Source organism: Microcaecilia unicolor, chromosome 11 (genome assembly GCF_901765095.1).
Source record: "Microcaecilia unicolor chromosome 11, aMicUni1.1, whole genome shotgun sequence".
Taxonomy (NCBI): Eukaryota; Metazoa; Chordata; class Amphibia; order Gymnophiona; family Siphonopidae; genus Microcaecilia; species Microcaecilia unicolor.
Window position 1 is genome coordinate 1923073 of NC_044041.1, and position 23188 is coordinate 1946260.

Genomic DNA, 23188 nt, shown 5'->3' on the forward strand with positions numbered 1-23188 from the left:
CAATGGAGGGTTAAGTGACTTGCTCAGAGTCGCAAGGAGCTGCCTGTGCCTGAAGTGGGAATCCAACTCAGTTCCTCAGGACCAAAGTCCACCACCCTAACCACTAGGCCACTCCTTTGCATTTGACTTGACATTCTTTAAGCTGTTGCTTATTATTTTCAGTTGGTTCCTTTTTCCATTTTCTGAAGGATTTTCTTTTAGCTCTAATAGCTTCCTTCACCTCACTTTTTAATGATGCCAGCTGTCATTTGGTCTTCTGTCCTTCTTTTTTAATACACTATGAGGCTCATTTTCAAAGCACTTAGCCTCCCAAAGTGCTTTGAAAATATGCCTCAGAATATATTTGGCCTGGGCTTCCAGGATGGTGTTTTTGAACAGCATCCATGTCTGATGTAAAGTTTTGACCCTCGAAGCCACTCCTTTAAGTTTTTTTTTTTACCGTTCTTCTCATTTTATTATAGTCTCCTGTTTTTAAAGTTAAATGCTAACATATTTAATTCCCTGTGTATACTTGCTTCAAAGCTAATATGAAATTTGATCATATTATGATCACTGTTATCAAGCGGCCCCACCACCATTACCTCCCGCACCAGATCATGCGCTCCACTAAGGACTAGGTCTAGAATATTTCCTTCTCTCATTGGCTCCTGTACCAGCTCCTCCATAAAGCAGTCCTTGATTTCGTCAAGGAATTTTACCTCCCTAGCATGCCCCAATGTTATATTTACCCAGTCAATATCGGGGTAATTGAAATCACCCATTATTGTGTTGCCCAGTTTGTTTGCTTCCCTAATTACCTTTAACATTTCTACATCCGTCTGTTCATCCTGGACAGGCGGACGGTAGTACACTCCTATCACTATCCTTTTCCCCTTTATACATGGAATTTCAATCCATACTGATTCCAAGAAGTGTTTTGTTTCCTGCAGAATTTTCAATCTAATTGATTCAAGGCTCTCCTTAATATACAATTCTACTCCTCCACCAATTCGATCCACCCTATCACTACGATATAATTTGTACCCCATTATGAGTGTCCCACTGGTTATCCTCCTTCCACCAGGTCTCAGTGATGCCTATTATATCTAATTTTTCATTTAGTGCAATATATTCTAACTCTCCCATCTTATTGCTTAGGCTTTTGGCATTCACATATAGACATTTCAAATTATGTTTGTTGTTCCTATTTACATCATGCTCAGTACTTGACAGTATTAATTTGCAATCTTTTGTCTGATTTTTATTTAAGAACACATATCTACTATGGTCTCTTTTGCAACCTATCAGGATACCCTATCTTCCCTGTTTTGGTGATATCTTTGAAAGATACGTTATCCCGAACCATGTGCTTTTGAGCGACTGTCGGCCTTCCCCCTGTTTCTAGTTTAAAAGTTGCTCTATCTCCTTTTTAAATGCCGATGTCAGCAGCCTGGTCCCACCCTGGTTAAGGTGGAGCCCATCCTTCTGGAATAGGTTCCCCCTTCCCCAGAATGTTGCCCAGTTCCTAACAAATCTAAAATCATCCTCCCTGCACCATCGTCTCAGCCACGCATTGAGATTCTGGTGCTCTGCCTGTCTCTTGGGCCCTGCGTGTGGAACAGGTAGCACTTCAGAAAATGCTACCCTATAGGTCCTGGATTTGACCTTTCTACCTAAGAGCCTAAATCTGGATTCCAGAACTTCTCTCCCACATTTTCCTATGTCATTGGTATCCACATGTACCAAGACAGCTGGCTCCTCCCCAGCACTGTCTAAAATCCTATCTAGGTGACGTGTGAGGTCCACCACCTTCGCACCAGGCGATCCTCACTCACGTCCACCAGCCACCCAGCTATCTATATGCCTAATGATCGAATCACCAACTATAACAGCTGTCCTAACCCTTCCCTCCTGGGCAGCACTTGGGAGACCTCTCTCCTCCAAGGTAGCACAGGGGCTACCACACTAGAGGTGGGATTTCTCTACAACATCCCTATAGGTCTCCCTCAGCTCCACCAAGTCTGCTACTCTAGCCTCAAGAGAACAGACGCGTTCTCTGAGAGCTAGGAGCTCTTTGCATCGGGTACACACATATGACATCTCACCAACTGGGAGATAATCATACATATGACACTCAATGCAAAAGACTGGACAGCACCCGTCACTGCTGGACTGCTGACTCCATCTTAGTATTTTTGAGTTTTTCAATAATTTAAAACTTGCTAAAGTATTAAGGATATTAGCCTAATATGAAAATGTATTTTAGTTTATATAGTATATTGTATGATTTATTTAGTGTTTCCTTCTTAGATGGTAATGAAATGTATTTAAAACTCTGTAAGAGCACTCCTTGCTTGTTACCCTAATTACAATAACTGACTATAAATGAAGAGTTGTCCTAGAGGTGGGTGGGAAGACTAAACTAGATCCTGCAGTGCCTGTTAGATTCTATCTGTTAATGTTGTGGTACAAAGTTCAAGTTTTATAACTAAGGGGAAAAGACTATGGAGATTAGTTGATAAAATTTGCTTTTTTATATTTTTATTCTATCACTAACCTACAATTCCTCCTTTAAACCCCAATCTTTAAGTTCCCAAAGCAAAATAGTGTTCACTTACCAGAGAAATGTCCTCTTTTCTCAGAAATTCTCAGAAAGTTATACAGAACGCAAAGCATCCAAAGACCGAAACACGAATCGTGTTTGACCACAACGGCCTGCTTCAGGAGTCTTCTAAATGGATGTCCTCCAACACTTTACTTACATCCAGTACGAAAGGTAGACAGACCTTCCCAAAGTACACTTGTTATTTCTAAAACAGAAGTCACTGTTTATGTAACTTGAATAAAGTTTTAGAGGACGATTCGTGTTTTGGTCTTTGGATCTTTTAATTAAAATTTGTGTGTTCTGTACACTGTTAAAGCCTTTTCTGTTTTGGTGTCACCTTTGCTGAGTTTGCTAGAAGTGCTGATCTTCAGCATTTTACAACCTAAGTTAACTGAACAAATCAGACCACATGAAACTCGTTCCTATCTGAATCTGGTTTCATTTAGGCAGGTGAGTGCTGAAGGTCACACTTAACCAGATTCAATTCCAGTGCCTGGACAGGACTTGGCCAGCATTGAATATCCAAACATAACACCAACAGCGGCAAAAAAACCCGCTGACCACCACCAGCTGAATATTAAAAAAATTCCATTACTTGTTAAAAACCTACTGAAAGAAATAAAATAATTTGCATGATGTGTACTTTACTTTATTTATTAGTTCACATAAATAAATTACAGAAATAATGTTAAATATTCTATTTAAATATTGATTAGACCATTTGAATCATTTTTAAGCAAACAGGACAGACTCGGCCACACATCGTGGAAAGGGTCTGCTATCTGCCTAAGCTGGAGAATTAATTCTTCCATTGTAAACATGTGCCATTCAGTCATACTTCAAAATAGAGGAATGTATGTCTGGGGCGAGTGTTGCAACCCCTGTCGTGATATGGTTGTGAAGCTTTATATATACATGTATATAGGATGATCAAAGTTAGGCCATAGGGTATCATGAGTTCTTAATGTAGTAGATTATGGCTTACACCACACTCAAGAGACACAACTCTATGGTTTGAGGGCTCTTGTCCTCATCCTGTCACTGAGTTATGAGTTGACAGCCCATAAATCAGGGGTCCAAGTTACATACTTCAGTCTCTGACCTTGTTCATTTGGTTCCCTTTGCTCTTGGGTGAGCTCCGTCCCTATTGTAAGATCAGTGTGAATTTTAAGGACACAAGTTGAAGAAAGCTACGAAGATCGGCACTGGAGGAACATTACATGTAATTTATGAATCCAGCCAACTTAGGGATCATTACCTCTTACTTCTGGGAGCAATAGGGAATGGTTCTGTCCACTTGGTATTTTCAAGTACCTCAACTGGTCGCTGCTAGAGTTGATACGCTAAGCTCGACAGACCACTGGTGTGACCCAGCCTGGCATTTATATTCTTAAGAAATCAGCCATTCACATGTCGTCATCATCATCATCTTATGTAATCACTCCTCATGTGTAAACACAGGCCATGCCTCGCAATTTTGAGCAGATTTTGCTTTTCCAGTGACAACACCTGAATGGGTTCAGGCCCTTCCAGCTCCTCTTCTCATTCACCGACCCAACCCCGATTCAATGTCTGTGAGAAAGGACAGGGTGATAATAGGGATATTATTCTGACTTCAAACATTCATCTGAAACCCATATTCTGTGGAAGAATTTACTTGAACTGCATTAATGATTTTTGGCTGCCATTTGACATTAAATTTCCACTGGGACTGTAGACGAGAGCTGTTCTGTACTTGAACAGTAAAAGCGTTTGCTTTGGTTGCTGTGTTTCATAAGTTTAACGTGCTTTTATTTCCTCCCACTGACTCAATCACAGGCACTACGACTCCCATTTTCCCTCTGATCTCCCATCATCGAGGGCTCCTGGCAGGGAGGAGGGAAGGGAGGCAGTACAGAAGGTCTAAGCAGGCAACTGGCTAGGAGAGATGAGCCACCACAGTCAGCCAGAAGCCGTTTCCAGCACTCGCTAAGAAGGAAGGGTTGGATTTTGGGAAATGCTTGGGATGGAAAGAAGCAGCCACTGCTCTTTATATGTCCGAGGCCAGCTCCGCACACTGCTTGTCTGTCATATGATTGGCCAAGGATTCGATGATGTCAAGGAGGAGGGGCTGACTCAGGAAGCGCAGGTTTGGTAACTTGGACACCTTAAGAGGGAAAAACAGGAAACAATGAGGAGTGGGGATTAATGTGGCTATAAATGAAAAGTCAAACAACAAAAACCTAGCGTTTTTCCAAACATACTCCATCCTACCCAAAAATGACAACCAGCTCTGGCCTGCTGGTTTCTATTCAGGTGCAGACTTGCCTTCATGAAAGGAGATTCAGAAAACCAGAGTCAGGCTTAGTCAAAATGAGATAGAGAGACAGAAAAGGAACAGTCAGGAATGACCACTGGGTCATGCTGTTAATTACAAAACCCAGTTACAGAAAAAGTACCAGCTAATGGTCCAGGTAATAGCAAAGACTTATTCTTCTGTCTCTTCAGGGAATCACAAAGTAATTTAAGGTACGTAAACCCTACTACAGCCACCCACAGGTCCTGCACAGACAGCAAGCGCAGCCCAGACAAACACTGCGCAAAGCAGAGAGGAAGGCAATCAGGTGAGAAATGGAGGGAGTCAGGGAAGAGAGAGACCCTCTTCATTTATTATATAGGAACCTGGGCATTTTACAATGAAACCAGCACACAAACATGGTTAGTCCCTTCCCCAGATAATTTACAATAACCGAGTACTTGAAGCAGTGGCCGTTGTCGGGGTATGAGAAAGAGAAGCAGCGCCAGGAAACCGTCACGATGGCGCAAACCTCTCAGGAGGCTTCCAGGTTTACAGTGTATTCACCTGGTCTGATCACAAGAACTCCTCAGGGCACTGGTTTTCAACCCAGTCCTCAGGGAGCACCTGGCCAGTCAGGTTTTCAGGATATCCACAATGAATATGCATGAGAGAAATTTGCATACTAAGAAAGCAGTGCATGCATCTGTAGCCTCACAGGGTTGTACAACCTCGGTCCTCCAGGGCTGCAATCCAGTCAGGTTTTCAGGATTTCCCCAGTGAATATGCATCAGATCTATTTGCATATTCATTGTGGAAATCCTGAAAACCTGGGGCCAAAGTTGGACACCCCTGTGCCAGTGGCTTTTCAACCCTATCCTCAGGGACTACCTGGTCAGTTGGGTTTTCAGAATACGCTCAGTAAATATGCATGACTTCTGGAGATTAAGACAAGTTATGAATGCCTTTGGATTTGCCCCACTGTATTCATTTACCGATAACAGTAAACCAAGGTGAAGCAGGAATAAAACCCAATCAGAACTAACTCTTGCTGGTAGGCACCCTGCTTGCAGGCTTTGCAGGTATCTGATACAATGCAAAGAGGCTGATAAATGACAGCTCCTCACAAATCACCTACCTGGGAGGCATCTGGGATTATGCAGGACACAGACTCCTAATCTCTATCAGGAACAAGGCTAATTCTCAATTGTACACTGTGTTAACCTGGTCTGCTCTTCTGCAGAGGCACAGAAGATAAAATTATGTCTTATCTGATAATTTTCTTTCCTTTAACGCAGATGAATCCAGGACCTAGTGGGTTAAGTCCATCTACCAGCAGGTGGAGATAGAGATAAACAAACTAACGGCAGTGATGCCAGACGGCCAGCTCCTTCCTCAGTTAGTATGCCATTCATAAGCATTTGCCAAGGCCAAAAATATGAAACCAATAACAACCAGAAACCATCCTCACTATGAAAAACAGAGAACCAAATAAGAACTTTGAAATAACTGCAACTTGATCCAGAAATTGGAATCCTTTCCGTGTTCCCATATCTGTCTGAACTCTGCAAAAGAGAACACAGAAGGAAAAAATAGCCACACTGCGCGGAAAATGAAAAAACCATCGGCTGAACTAGGGAGGGATCCTGGATTCATCTGCTGCTCTGAGAGAGCCACCACGGAGGAAGCAGGCGACCATATGCAGGACCCCTCCTCAGACCCCAAAGAAAGCCTAGGCTTTTGAAGGGAGGAGACATCCTCTGGGGAAAACCCCAGAATCTCTTGGTTACCCACTGCAACGGAGGATTTCGCAGCCATGGCACCTGCACCATCGCCCACAGTGCCTGACGGCCCCCTCCCAACTCCCCTACCAGCGGAGAAGCTTTGCCCAAAACCGCTACCGGAGCCAGCTCCGCGACCGATCTCAAGATGGCGCGAGAATCGCCAGGCTCTGGGCGGGAAAGCACGCTCTCGGGTGGGGCTCACTGCTCCGTCAAGTCCCGCCAAATCAGTGCACACCTTGCTGCAAAGGCCTGCCACCGAACGCCGTTTCCCGCATCGGGAACAGCGTTTTACCGCCTCCGCTGCCATCGCCCATCCCCGAACAGGAACCCAGCAGGACTTACCCTGGACCGGGAAAGCACGGGAACTGACAGCTGAGCCGAAGGAAATAAAAACTCTCCGACTCCAGTTTGAGGCAGGCTCAGACAAGCAGGCAACAGAAAACAGGACTCGGACAGCAATAACAAAAACCTGCTCTCAGCAAAAACAAACTTCCCTGTGCTTGTCTGTTTCTCTTTTAAATAAATTCTATGGTTCTCTTTTTTTTTTTTAGTGAGGAGGCAGAAAGGAACAGCAAAAGCCTGTTCAGAGGGAATTTGAGGTGCAGCAGGGATCCAGAAACTGTGTATGCTGCCAAAGGGGACACTATCAGTCCGCCACCCATGGCTCAAACTGGCCACCGGCCCAGGAGCACCCTCAGAGGCCTTGGGCCCAGGAGCTGGAGAAAAAGCCGTCCACCACCTGCTGAGATAGAGACATACTAACTGAGGAAGGAGCTGGCCGTCTGGCATCACTGCCTTTAGTTTGCTTATCTCTATCTTCACTTGCTGGTAGGCGGACTTAACTCACTAGTTCCTGGATTCATCTGCTGCAAGTGAGAAGGAATGTGTGGTTTTGCCTGCTTTCAGCTTACCTCTTAAGTAGAGGAGTGTGGTAGCTGTGTTAGTCCACTCTTAAGGTTATCAATAGAAATCAAACAAAATAAAACATGGAAAAGAAAATAAGATGATACCTTTTTTATTGGACATAACTTAATACATTTCTTGATTAGCTTTCGAAGGTTGCCCTTCTTCCTCAGATCGGATATAAGCAAATGTGCTAGCTGACAGTGTATATAAGTGAAAACATTCAAGCATTACTATGACAGTAAAATAGATACCATTGGAGATTCTACATGGAATGTTGCTACTATTGGAGATTCTACATGGAATGTTGCTATTCCACTAGCAACATTCCATGTAGAAGGATGCACAGGCTTCTGTTTCTGTGAGTCTGACGTGCAGGACGTCAGACTCACAGAAGCAGAAGCCTGCGCGGCCACATTGGTGATCTACAAGGGCCAACTTCTACATGGAATGTTGCTAGTGGAATAGCAACATTCCATGTAGAATCTATAGAAATCAAACAAAATAAAACATGGAAAAGAAAATAAGATGACACCTTTTTTATTGGACATAACTTAATACATTTCTTGATTAGCTTTCGAAGGTTGCCCTTCTTCCTCAGAACAGAAATAAGCAAATGTGCTAGCTGACAGTGTATATAAGTGAAAACATTCAAGCATTACTATGACAGTCTGACAGGGTGGGAGGAGGGGGGTGGGTAGGAAGTATGCATGGGGACATCAAAGCATATCATTGATATTCTAACAGGATGGGTGTGGATAGGTGAGGGGTGGGATGATCAACAGAGACATATAGCTTTATGGTTTATAATGGGCTAGGAACCCCTCACCTATCCACACCCATCCTGTTAGAATATCAATGATATGCTTTGATGTCCCCATGCATACCTCCTACCCACCCCCATCCTCCCACCCTGTCAGACTGTCATAGTAATGCTTGAATGTTTTCACTTATATACACTGTCAGCTAGCACATTTGCTTATTTCCGATCTGAGGAAGAAGGGCAACCTTCGAAAGCTAATCAAGAAATGTATTAAGTTATGTCCAATAAAAAAGGTATCATCTTATTTTCTTTTCCGTGTTTTATTTTGTTTGATTTCTATTGATAAGCTTACCTCTTATAAACTGGCCAAAGCTAACTCCAGCCTCACCCTGAAGCTACCCTTTCTGTTAAATGATGTAAGGATTTGTTTCCACAACTGAAAGGCTGAGAGCTGCGACTTGTGACCTAGGAAAAGTAGCTCTTCATGGGAGAGAGGCAGTTAGGAGACATGCTATGAGCCTCTGAATTAGCAGACAGGTCAGGGAGCTGTAATAAGGGCTACGACCCACAAAGAGATGACTCCAAAGGACCTGAGAGACATGTCAGCAGCTGTTCCTAAAGGGTTAAAATATATATATATATATATTTCTATTGTGTCTAAGGAACTGTCATCTTTAATTATAATGAGTGGGAAGAATTGTGTTAAAAACTGCAGACATTATCTCTGTCTTCAATTTCCTTCATCTAAAGGTGTTATCTATAAATCAAACTTTTCCACTGTTTGTGTATCAAGCAGCCAAATGGTGCCATATCCTACTGCTGTATGTACGTCGCAAACTCAATTATTCAATTTGTTGGAAATCTTTAAAAACCTGGCTTTATCAGAAATTTCTTGCTGATTGTTGGATGTTTGTAAAGATCTAGGTTTGCCCTATTCTTATTTTTGTAAGCTGAATTGATCTGAATTTGTTCAATCCGTGCAGCTTAGAAAAATTAATGTTAAGAGTTCCAGGCCCAGTTCAAATCCCGCAGCTGCTGTGTACTCTTGGGCAGCTCATTTAACCCTCCTCTGTGTCTCAGGTATGAGCTTAGATTGTGAGCCTTCCAGGGAAACACCTAGTGTGTACCTGAACGTAACGCACCTTGAGCTTCTACTGAAAAAGTGTGAGCTAATGCCAAATAACACAGCCACCTGCTTACCTGTAACAGAGATTCTCAGTAAACAGCAGGAGAAGTCCAGCCACACACAGGTGATGGCACCTAACAGATGCGCCTCTCTGGGCATGTGCAAACCCTCCCCACCACCCCCCACCCCTTAGTGGTCAACATTATCCTTGCCACCCCTGTTACCCAGCTTTTATCGTGGACAAGCCAGATAAGGCAGTCACAGGTGACACCCAAGAGTAAGTACGAGAAACAAAAACATATCAAGGACACACAAAAAAACATCTGGACAAAACAAGTGGCATTAGCAATGCAATTTTATGAGATAATCAACTTGAACTACAAGTTCACTGGACGACGAACAGGAAACTGAAAACATGCACAACTGGAGTTATACTGCATTTTGCAAGGTAGTATCTAAACACAATTCTTGACAGAGGGAGTAATGGGTCGTGAACATATGAACTGAAAAGCAGCTGAAGCTTTCCAAACGTCTGTGATGGAGAAGGAACAGATTCTCCACCAGCTGATGATCCCTGACCTTTCTGAACAGCAAAGTAAGGTCGAGTAAAACAGGCAAGGCAGCCCCCAAATAAGAGCACCATGAGGGGGAAGGGAAGGAAGGACTCAGACATCCGAGTGCAGCACCCCCAAGGCTCCAGAGACCCTCACGGGACTCAGCCCTAATCCTGCCAGCACGAATTGGTGTCAAAGGTGCTCACTTGCTTTTTTTTTTTTTAATACGAAACCTCTTGCCGTGGCCTCACCTACCTAACCATACATAATTTTTGTTTCAATTTAAGGGAACAGAAAGTGGACTGCAAAGACTTACCACTGTTACCATCTGCTGAGACTGAGAACAGACTGACTATCAGGGGACTCGGGACTGTACAGCCCACTCTTATGCCTGCTTCAAGTTCAGTGTTCTCTCAGTCTCCATCTGCTGGTAGGAGTGAATAAGCCATCTGTGCCGGTCTGGAGAGATGTTATGGAAATAGACTTTACTAATTTTCAATGTCAGTGAAAATCAATATTCATTGGCTTTGTGAACCAATTCTCAGCAGGAATGTCTCCAAATGAGTTATATTTGTGTATGCCATGATAGAAATAGGGTACGTGGATTATTATTTCAGTCTCCCAGCTTTGTAATGCAATAACGACACTGATGTTTTGGCTCAGAATTGGGGGGGGAAAGGTTTAAGTTAGAGCAGGCATGCAAAGCACCCACAACAGGCCAGCTATTCCTCACTATTAGAAATGGAGGAGAGGGAATCCAAAGCACATCCACAGAGCAAAGTAGCAAAAACGCACAAGCAGCCTTCAATAATAGGCATCAATTCAGTACTTTTATTAAACAGACCCGACACGGTCCGTGTTTCGGGGAAACTGCCTGCGTCAGGGGTCTCAAGGCCCATCTCTTCTCCCTTGCTTTTGGTGCCTAACCACCTTCCCATTCCTGATACCTACACTGACTACATAGTTTTTACCTTTAGATTGTAAGCTCTCTTGAGCAGGGACTGTCCTTCCCCATGTTTAAACTTGTACAGCGCTGCGTAACCCTGGCAGCGCTATAGAAATGCTAAGTAGTAGTAGTAGTAGTAGTCTCGTGCAGAGTGAATATGATGACAAAGGAGTCTTGGATGGAAAAGATGCCTGGAAGCTAGCTGTGCTGCTGCATTTAACTCTAATCCCTCCTCCTCAAACCTTCCTGAAAGTAAAAAAGTTTCTTATCTGTAGTGAACAGAAGAGTGTTCCCTTTACAATGTGCTCCCAGCTTATCCCTGTCCTAGTTACATTTTAACCTAGGGCTGCCTCAGAGCTGTAGCTGACAAGAGAGCTCTGCCTTTTCTTTTTTTGGTTTGTGGATTTTCCTTCCCAAATGTGGCCTGGATGTTACAAAAAGGAAGACAACCTCCTTTCCCAGACACCAGCGTCCAGGTCCCTGTCACCACATCAGCTGTCTAAACCTGCAAGTTACAGCCAGTATGTGGACAGGGCTACCCACGGCCCCTGCTCATCTAGTCCTGGTTCTGCCCATTTTATTTTTGGTCTTCCATTTCAAATTGTTCTAAGAAAATTAAAATCACAAGACCCTGGATGCAATGGGACAAAATGAGCACCAGATTAAACTGTCCATGTGACATGAAGCCTGCTGGTAAGACTGTAAGACAGCTTCTATGCAGGTGCAGCAGAGGACTGGTGAAAATGACTGCATGTAGGGTAAAGCCAGACACACAATCACACTAGAAACGGCTCAAGTAAAGCCAGACCGGTCCTGCAGAGAGCTGCTGAGTTAGTTGGCTGCGATTCGTCCCAGTTAAGAAGATGGTGCACATCATAAGCTTTCCAGATCGCCTGGGTCCCCTCATCAGATGCCCTAAGTTTTGGTTTTTGTTGATCATTTAAAAGATAGGTAGTATCAGAACCCACTGAGACTCCAGTTCGGAGTAGCTAACAGATTTTGATTAGTAAACAGTTCTTGCAAAGATGGGTTGAACTAACTTTGCCATCTCTGGAATGTACATAAGACAGAAACGTAAGTGCCTGTGCTCTGAAACACATGTGGAGTGGGAGAAAAAAAAGATTTCCAAGACTAGACATGTATGAGCAATGGAACTCAGTCCAAAAATGCACGGTCCAGTCCGCCTTTCTGGGGGGTTTATAGTTTAGATAGTAACATATGATAGATCAGTACATGTCTGAGGCGCTTCCTAACTCCATGTAGGAGTCTGATGAATACGAGTTCATGGTCAGCGCCAGCCTGGTCCGGTTTGCAGTCCCTCTGACTTTACAAACAGCAGGGAAACAAGGGCCAAAGCTCTGTACCCAGCAATGCAATGTTGTGTGTGTTAGAAATATGCTGCCAAGCTATTCATTCCAGAGGTGGCTGCACACATGTAATTATAAAGCACATAAAGGCGAAAGACGAAAGGTAAGCTCGGATTATTACCGACTGTTGGCACTAAATAACAGAAAACTCTTCCACAGGAGAAAGGCACAGCTGGATATGGACAACCCTCAGTACCATGGCACAAGCAGAACCAGAGCGAGAAGGAGCTTAGGTCTGTGCCAGCCATGGCAGGGAAAAAGGACAGCAGACACTCAGAGCCCCATAAAAGATCCAACCAACCTTGGCAAACTGGTGTACAATAATGTGTAGGCAGTGTTTCTTCATGTCCAGGGCCTGAGTCTTATCAGCAGCTTCTAATATCTAGGGGACAGAAAAGCTGAATCAGGCTTTTGTGCATACCATGCTGGCCACATGCACTCCTGCCTCCCCCCAATCCCCCCCCCCCCCCAAAAAAAAAAGGATACTGAAAAGATCTGCAAGGAAAGAAGGTTAACAAACTCCTCATCCAAACCGCCAGCCCCTGGAAATCCATCAACAAAGTTGTACACACTCTTCAGCATAGAATTAATTTCTATAAATGATGTGGACAGTAAGAGCTGCCATCCCACCCCCTGGCAAGAAAGGAAGCTTCCTCTATTTTACTAAAATTCAAACACAAGCCAACAGCAGATAATAACTGCACAGTTCACTTAATCTGTCCATCTTTTTCAAGGTGCTGCAGCATTGAGGGAAAATTGATTTTTGCTGAAACACATCAAATTTCTGGATTTCCAAATATGATCCCACAGTGGTACAAACCAACCTCCCCTTCCCTCTTAGTGCAGCGGGCACACCGTACCTGGCCGCTGCCACCCCAGCCCCCACCAGTTACTCTGGTCTCAGCTGATGCCTCCACCACCTTCTCACTTCCCTAACTCAGCGGAGGAAACTCTCGTCACACTGTGACCTCCCCGCTGGAGCCTCAATTCCTCCCCTCCAAATGCCTGGTGTACTCTCATTCATCTTTTTTGTCTGCATCAGCCCCTGCACCAAACCTCTCTTTCCAGATGCTGCCCCATTACCTGCTAGGTCCCCCCTCCCCAACCCCCTTCTCTGCTCCTTTTTACCTCTCTTCCCAGCTGGAAAACCCTGTCAGTGCCCTCTCCTCTTCACTCCACCTGCCTTGTTTTTTTCCTCTCCCTCCCTCTGCCCCGTCTTTCCACATGTGACCAGTGCTTTCTTGCAGGTATACCCAACACCCTCCTTTCTGAATCTCACCCAGCTGCAACCATTTAATTCCAGTGGCTACAGCTAAATCACGGCATTCAGTTACATGAAGTCATACTCGGTTCTCTTCAATCCCTGATTTCCACATCCATCCCTGGACACCCATTTCCTCTACCAGCCCCCATACTTCCCTCACCTAGAAAATATTCTCCTGAGGTCCACCCCTCTTGCCCTCAGTGCTATCAAGACGACACTCTGATTTGCCTCTGTGTCCCTTCAGCGCCATCTTTCCTCTGGGACGTTAACAGTTCAGAGTTCCTGCAAGTGGAATTTCTATTCCATGCACCCTGGTTATTTACTCCAGTCAATCCTACTCTTCATTTGGTCACTATGTATCATTTGAAGAGCAGAACCTATTCACCTTCAAAATGCCATAAAACAATCTTACTCCCAGCAGATCAGTCATCAGCGTTTGAAACGGAACCCGTATCATCTATATGGCAGAGCCAGCAATTTACCTGTAGAACATTTTCCACTGTAACATTCATCTCCAGGTTTTGCTTGCAGTAAGCCTGCAGCCGGTTGTTGAAGAATCCGTAATAATATGGAGCCGAGAAGAGATAGCTAGGCAGAAAAAGTTATGGAAAACTAATAAAGTTCGGCAGGTATCCATACTACAAATAAACTCCATGGGAATACATCTCCATTAGGCATCCATACTACGATTATACTCCATGAACATACAGTTCCACCAGGCATCCATACTACAATTAAACTCCATGGGAATACATCTCCATCAGGCATCCATACTACGATTATACTCCATGAACATACAGTTCCACCAGGCATCCATACTACAATTAAACTCCATGGGAATACATCTCCATCAGGCATCCATACTACGATTATACTCCATGAACATACAGTTCCACCAGGCATCCATACTACAATTAAACTCCATGGGAATACATCTCCATCAGGCATCCATACTACGATTATACTCCATGAACATACAGTTCCACCAGGCATCCATACTACAATTAAACTCCATGGGAATACATCTCCATCAGGCATCCATACTACGATTATACTCCATGAACATACAGTTCCACCAGGCATCCATACTACAATTAAACTCCATGGGAATACATCTCCATCAGGCATCCATACTACGATTATACTCCATGAACATACAGTTCCACCAGGCATCCATACTACAATTAAACTCCATGGGAATACATCTCCATCAGGCATCCATACTACGATTATACTCCATGAACATACAGTTCCACCAGGCATCCATACTACAATTAAACTCCATGGGAATACATCTCCATCAGGCATCCATACTACGATTATACTCCATGAACATACAGTTCCACCAGGCATCCATACTACAATTAAACTCCATGGGAATACATCTCCATCAGGCATCCATACTACGATTATACTCCATGAACATATAGTTCCACCAGGCATCCATACTACAATTAAACTCCATGGGAATACATCTCCATCAGGCATCCATACTACGATTATACTCCATGAACATACAGTTCCACCAGGCATCCATACTACGATTATACTCCATGAACATACAGTTCCACCAGGCATCCATACTACAATTAAACTCCATGAACATACAGTTCCACCAGGCATCCATACTACGATTATACTCCATGAACATACAGTTCCACCAGGCATCCATACTACGATTATACTCCATGAACATACAGTTCCACCAGGCATCCATACTACAATTAAACTCCATGGACATGTAGCTCCACCAGGCATCCATACTACAATTAAACTCCATGAACATACAGCTCTACAAGGCATCCATACTACAATTAAACTCCATGGACATGTAGCTCTACCAGGCATCCATACTACAATTAAACTCCATGGACATGTAGCTCCACCAGGCATCCATACTACAAATAAACTCCATGGGAATACATCTCCATCAGGCATCCATACTACGATTATACTCCATGAACGTACAGCTCTACCAGGCATCCATACTATGAATAAACTCCATCACATACAGTTCCATTAGCTTTTACCTTTGAATGTATGTTCGTGGGCACACACTACAGTTATAGTTAGGTCTCTTATGGTCCACTAATACCATTATCATAGTTCATAGTGGGTTGAAGCTAGAAAAGATAAATCTAGGATGTGACAAAGTTGGTCAAATACAGTTATAAATAACTAAAACAATTTGCATTAACAAAAAAACATAGTCTTAAAATATAAACTATAATAAATCATTTCCTAAACACATACTTATTAAAAAGAGGTGATCCCCGAGGACTAGGAAAGATAAACAGGGTATTATTAAATGGTTCAATGATTGAGTAGTGTACTAAAGAAAGCATATATTGTGGGATCAATTCATAAGCAAACTTAAGTAACAGACATCCCATCGTGAACAACAACTTTGCCTCAATAGGGAGCCAATGTAACTTCACAAAATAAGGTGCAACTTTATCTGATTTCTTTAAAGAGAAGATCAAACAAACTGCCACAGTTTGAACGGTTTGAATTTTTCTCAACACCCGTTTCGGAAGACCCAAATATTACAATGATCTAGTTTGCTTAGAATCAGAGATTGTACCACCAACTTAAACAGGTCTTCCGGTAGGTATCTCCTAATACTCCTTAACTTTTTCTTTACATAAAATGAACTGCGTACAAGCGAATGTATTTGAGGTTCCATGGATAATGTATCCTCTATCACAATTCCCAGAATCTTAATAAGCGATTTAAAGAATAAGAGGTTTCATTAATGATAACATTAGATTCCCTTATTTGATTTTGCTTCGTCCCCAACAGTACAAACAAAGTACCATCGGCGTAGCTAAATGGGTGAATATTACTCACAGGGCATATGCAACTCTGTGAATACACACCCAGCACATGGCTAGGTAAATGCAGCTTAGTGGGCAAACACTGTGCACAAGTTCCCATCAGAATTCCACAGGCACATATTCACCACAAGGCTGTTCAGTTTAGACTAGCAAAATGAATTTCACTAATTCTACAGTAGCTGTGTTAGTTCTTCTTTCCCTCATGGTACTACAGTACAGGGCAGTTACCCCAAACTTATCAGAGAACTCAGGGGTGGAATCCACACATCAGGGTAAGGTATTTTCCATGGAAGAGTCAGCGACTGAAGGATACAGGGAGTCCTCAGGAGGCATGTTCACCTCCCCATAGTAGATGTAACGTAGCATGGACTCAAAGGCCTGTTTACTGGGTACCATCTCTCCAATAGAGATATTCACCTGGCCATCCTCTGGCATGAAAGATCGGAACATAGCTTCAAAATAACTGAAAAAAACCAAAGACACCACAATTAGACAATTTTAGACACTGGGCCTGGTCACTGCTGGACTGCACTAAAGGTGGTAACATTTCAAAATGATTGAGGGCACCAATCGTACGATTGTTGCCTGCAGTGAGCCACAGGGCATCAGAGTCTGTTGGGGTTATTTATTTAATCCAACGTCCTTGTGGTCTGATTTATATTGGGCAGACATCTAGAAGCTTAAAAGTAAGACTTATCGAACATTGTTCTTGCTTACACTTAGGCAAAGTGGAAGCTCCCCTTGTGGCTCACTGCAGGCAACAGTGGCATGAGCTTATATTTTAAGATGCACTGTATTGGAACAACTCCAGCGATCAGCACGTAGAGGTGATTTTGGGAAATGTTTGTGACATGACCAGAAATGGATTTTATTTTTTGATTCTGTTGAGCCGTGAGGGCTGAATATATGGATTGAATGGTCTGCGTTTTTCTTTTCGGTGGTGTGGTTTCTATGGGACTCTATGCTGATTGGCTATGAAGAGAGGACTGGCTTATGTGTATCGTTTCAATAGAAGTTGGCATCCTGCAATCTTGTTCGTCATTTTGAGATTATGCTGTGGCTGAGGAACAGGAGTTTTTTCCTTCTTACGCAGCTAAAGCAAAACAGGGATTCCCTCTTGGGTCCTGGTGGACAAGCTATGTTTGAGAAAAGACCTTTGAGAATTGGTGATATATGAAGATAAGTACAAAGTCGGAGGTGAATAAGACATCGTTTTTGTTTTGCTTTTTCCTGCTTGCCGCTAATGGAGCTTTCACCCTTTTTGATGTTTGTATCAAAGTGGAGGTTTTTTTTTAAGAACTATGATGGCTACAGATTTGCTTTAGTTCTTGCAATTGTGTGAGCTAAGGCTGAGACTTTGAGGTCTTTCCTCTCCACTTATTTTTTTTATAGTTATTTACAGTATTATTATTTTACATCAGTGACAGTGATACTGCATGGTATTTACACACAAATGTATTAATGAATCTCTAGATCCATCCCACATACCAAATCGTCCCTGCTCAGCCACCACAACAGTCTATATCTCATCTCACCATTACCCCTAGGATCAGGTGGATCGAGAGAACAATATTTCCTGTGGCAGATGCATGCGTGCCCTGGCTCAGGGCACCACCTTGACTATGGCCACCATCGATCCGAAAACTTGCAGAAATTCCCTCTGTTGATTACAACTGTCTTTACTTGCGCCTGTAGCTTCTACACTCTCCCTTCCATAAGAAATACCCCATCGTAGTGTGTATCGAATCAGGCCTCCAAGTATTCCAAATTCTGCGATGGCACAAACTTGCTCTTGGAAATTCACCACCCAGCCTAACTCCTGCAACAAGCTACTATGTGGTCCACAAATTTGTCAAGGAGTGGATCCATACCACATTCAATGAATAGGTTTTGGACATCATTTTGCAGGGGTACAAACTGGAATTTTTCCGCCTGCTTGCAGATTCTTTTATATAGTCTTTTCGTCATGCTAAAGCCAAAATAGTGGTAGTTCAATCAATTATACAGTCTCTTAGATCTAAGAGCCATAGTTCCTGATCCAAACACAGAACAGGGAACAGAAGATATTCCATTTACTCTGCTGGTCTCAAAAGAAAGAGGCAACTTTTCAGCCCATTCTAGACACTGAGCAAGCTAACAAAACGCTCAAAGTACAAAGTACTTAATTTCAGAATGGAAACCTTGAGATCCTTAAGTACAGCGGGCTGAAAAGGAACATCATTAATGTCCTTGGACCTCAAAAAAGTCTATCTAATTGGCCTCATCATCAGCAATTCTGGGGCAGCACTTTCTTCAATTTGGCTACAGCTCCCAGGACTTTTTCCAAGGTAATGGTAGTTGTGGCTGCTTTTTGTCATTGGAAAGGAATCAGAGTTCATCTCTACTTGGATGATTATGTAATTCATCCTAATTTGTAGCAGGAGGCCTTGTAAGTAACCAACAGAATAGTTCACTTGTTTCAGTAACTAGGGTGGGTAATCAATACTGACAACAGCAATCTCATTCTGGTACAGTCCATTGAATATTTGGGAGCAAAATTCAACACCATGGAGGGCAGGCTTCCTTCCCAAGGCAGAGAATGCTCAAGTTAGAGGCACGGGTATGTTGTATTTTTACCATGCAAGTGTCTTGGGCTTGGGACTATATGCAAGTACTGGGGTCAATGGCAGCAACCAAATTCTTTGGAATTGAGCAGATATGTATTCTCTTCGAAGGTCTCTGCTCAGTCACTGGTCTGCTCACTCACAAAGCTACAAGTGTTGATTCTCTTGGACGATGAAAGCCAGGAACAGCATTAATTGGTGGTTTCAATCACATAACCTGCTCAACTGGGTGTCCCTGGAACCTCCGGATTTAGCAGTGGTAACAATGGATACCAGTCTTTTCGGTTGGGGTGCCCACGAGGGCTGTGGAGTTGGTACACCAAACCTTCAACTCAGTCTCCTCTATTTTTCTATTGTCTGACTCAGCTCCCACTGATAGTAGGCTTTAAATTTTTTATTCTGGATCTAAAGTACTGGTAAATATTACTTTAGATTTGGAACAAAGTATAAAATGATAAATTTACCTTATATTATGATTTTTTTTTTTGAAGCTGAAGTCAGAATCAGTCCATTTTTTCTGACTCTTGGCTCTACCCAAAATTGCTTCCGACTTCAACTCCACATACCTGGTGCCCATTTTAGAGAGACTGTGGTTTCTAATCGTGTGGTTTCTTCTTTTCTACTGAAAGTATTCATTCCTTTTCACTTAAATCTGAGAAACTGATTTAAGTTTCTCAATCTTTCTTCCTTTAAGGAGGATGATTGTGGAGTTGACTAAGACTTTACTGCTGTTGGATATTCGCAGGGTGCCCATGAGTTGAAATCAGACACATTATTTGTCCTTTTTGCCAGTGTGAGAAAGGAACAGGCAGCTGCTAAATCTTCCATGGCCCACTGGCTAAAAGAAATTATTTCTTCTGCTTATGTTCTAGCAAGCAAGCAAGATATAGCTACCTTGTGGGCAGAATTGCATGCAGTGTCACCAGAAGATACTTATAAAGCAGCATCTTGATCGTTGAGTCATACCTAAAACATTATAGAATTGATGTGCTGCTAATGCTGATTTGGCTTTTGGAGCCAGTGCTGACGGCAGGGGTTGCCGAATCCCACAGGTTCTGGACTGGTCTGAGGAGGACGCTAAGGAAGGAGAAATTAGGTCTTACCTGCCAATTTTCTTTCCTTGAATCCTACCAGACCAATCTAGTATCCCTTCCCTTTCTTTGTTAATGCTGCAGGTTGTTTACAGTTTGTTTTCTTAATATGTATGTTTACAAAAAAAAAAGACAAGCTAAAATGTGCTCAATAGATTTTAAGGTTATTAAAAAGGAACAATTTCTTTTACAATAAATAGGACATCTTTACCATTGCTTTATTATCAAAAATTCTGTAGAACTCAGGTTGCAGTGTACCCTTATAGGGAAGGGATCATGGCCTTTTGTCCTCTGTCTCCATCTGCTGGAGGGAAAGTCCATAGTCTGTTATTGAGATGGACATGGGGGAAGCCACTGCTTGCCCTGGGATTGGCAGCATGGAATGTTGTAATAATTGGGTTTCTGCTAGGTACTTCGAACTTGGATTGGCCACTGTTGGAAGCAGGATACTGGGCTAGATGGACCATTGGTCTGACCCAGTATGGTTATTCTTATGTTCTGTTCTGGTCTGGTGGGACTCAAGGAAATAAAATTAGTGGGCAAGACCTATTTTGACCAGCTTGAACAAACTAGCTGGGATATTAAGGGAAAGGGAAAAATGAAGGAAACGGAGAAAGTATGGGAAAGGTATTGGAGATGGCTGCAAATGGTGCATGAGGGACTGAATGGCCCATGAACTGGGGAGATAGCTAGTGTGTTATGAAGTTAAGCTGTTTAAAATAGCAAATTTGGGAAGGGGGGGGGGGGGTTGTTAAAGGGTCATAAACTTTACATACCACCTTTCTGTGGTACAACCAAGGAAGTTTACGTTTTTATATTATGCAGGTACTTTCTCTGTCTTTAGTGGGCTTACAATGTAAGTACCTGGGGCAATGGAGGATTAAGTGACTTGCCTAGAGTCATAAGGAGCTGCAGTGGGAATTGAATCCCATTCCCCAGGTTTTCAACCAAGCGCAGTAACCACTAGGTTACTCCATTTGGGTCATCATGATGGAAATGATAATAGTTATTATTATTATTTAAGATAACAAACTAGAAGAATGGCTATGATATGTGTCAGTCTGCATATGGGATATAATGTAACTCTTAAAACTAATAAAGATCTAAATTAAAAAAAATCTAGAATAACTGGAGAGTGAAATATGATGAACAAATGTCTTTATTCAAGTCTGTAACTACGTACATGTTAGAAAATTACGTACCTGGAGCGAGCAGCTAATATGGCCTTGTGAGCTGGCCAGGGACGGCCATCTAAAAGCAGAGTGATGTCACAGAACTCCTTCCCTACGCCTTCAAGGCATGCCTTCATGTCCTGCACAAGAGATGTACCTGAGGAACATACAAGAGAGGGAAAATGTCCCAATGCTACAAGCCAAGAGAGCTGAGAAGATGAACAGTGTCCCTACATTATCAGCAGGTACAACTGAGTAGAGGTTTAAGTAAAAATGGAAGATCAAATTTAAACAGTGATGAAAATGAAGATGGTTAATGGCAGTGTGCTGATAAAGTGATACACAGCCCCCCCCCCCCCCCCCCCCCGGTTATCATCCAGCAAATTTACCCACAGAAGTCAGTGGTTTTAAAGCCACTGGCATCTGTGAGATGAATTAGTCTAGATATTCAATCCTGGGCCACGCCCAGGCACCAGCACTGAGTATCTGGGTTCTCAGTACGCCAGAAGCTATGTGGGTACTAGCCAATATTCAGGGCAATCCTAGCTGTCCAGCCTGCATATCTTCCGGATCCGCTCTGACTGCCCATGGACCACCCAGGCACTAACCACAGAAGCTGGGCTCCTGTTCACTTAAATCTCTTTGAATATCTATAGGTTTTGCTCACTATTACTGATGTGACAACAGAATGCAATTTTTGTGTGTGTGAATAGTGAGGGGAGATATCTTAGTTCAGTCCAGGATTGTTCTGGGAGTGGCAGAAACCTTCATGATTGATGAGTTTAATCACCAAAATGTGAGGGGTGGGAGTTTGAACTAGAGACCTACACAGGAATGAGGTTTGCGGGAATCCCGCGGGGATGGAAGCAATTCCTGTGGGGTTCCCGTGGAAGTGTAAGCTGCATCTGCACCACCTCTCACCTACCGAGTACCAAGTTCTTTGAGTGCCATCTCCTCCTTGCTTTGAAAGCGCAGATGCAGAAAGTCTTTCATTAATTTTCTCTGCTCCCGGGCTGATGCGCAAGCCTCAGCTCTGACACCGACACAAGCATCAGAGGTCACCTGACCTACTGGCGCGTGCATGTGGTGACATCTCAGCACATAGTGCCAACAAATCAGAGACAAGTCTTACATGTGCACACCAAAATGTTCCAAGTTCTATTTCTTCTTTGCGTGCAGTGCAGAACTCAGAGAGTCGATCAAAATTTTTTGTTTATTTTTTTAGGTACCATTAAATTCTTGCAGGGATGGGTAAGATTTCAGAGCGGATTGGGGGAGAGGAACGGGTTTGATTCCAGCGGGGATGGAGGTGGGGGGAACGGGTTCAATTCCAGCGGGGATGGGGGGGGGGGGACGGGTTTTTTTTTTTTGTTACATTTGTACCCCGCGCTTTCCCACTCATGGCAGGCTCAATGCGGCTTACATGGGGCAATGGAGGGTTAAGTGACTTGCCCAGAGTCACAAGGAGCTGCCTGTGCCTGAAGTGGGAATTTAACTCAGTTCCTCAGCTTCCCAGGACCAAAGTCCACCACCCTAACCACTAGGCCACTCCTCCACTGGGTTCAATTCCAGCGGGGATGGAGGGGGGAATGGGTTCGATTCCAGCAAGGACAGGTTAGATTTCTGTCCCCGTGCAACTCTCTAGTATGGTTAATTGGCGAAGCGAAGTGCAGAACTAGGCTACCTGATGATCACAAAGTCTATCATACCTATATCAACAGGTAGGTCAGAGGTCACTCGTGCCGGTGGCTGCTGCTTCCTGCGTACTATCTCCACAATCAGCGAAGATGACAGATGCTCAAACTCCTTCATCATGATTACCTGGTTGAAGTGAGACTCCTTCACTACGAAGTTCAGGCAGTGCTCCTGCAAAGGTCAACACAACCAGGTCAAACACAAACCGTAACAGAGCCAGGGGG

General features: G+C 43.3%; 1 protein-coding gene across 1 annotated transcript in view; it reads right to left on the reverse strand.

Moving 5' to 3' along the window:
* Positions 1-3208: 3208 nt before the first annotated feature.
* Positions 3209-23188, reverse strand: part of LOC115480217 (leucine-zipper-like transcriptional regulator 1) — a 69983-nt gene continuing 50003 nt past the window's right edge. The window contains exons 15-20 of the mRNA XM_030218726.1: positions 22979-23135; positions 21300-21426; positions 16717-16866; positions 14049-14154; positions 12604-12684; positions 3209-4730 (exon numbers count right to left, since the gene is read on the reverse strand). Of these exons, the coding sequence (XP_030074586.1) occupies positions 4614-4730; positions 12604-12684; positions 14049-14154; positions 16717-16866; positions 21300-21426; positions 22979-23135 (738 nt within the window). The 3' untranslated portion in view covers positions 3209-4613. The remainder of the gene's footprint in view (positions 4731-12603; positions 12685-14048; positions 14155-16716; positions 16867-21299; positions 21427-22978; positions 23136-23188) is intronic.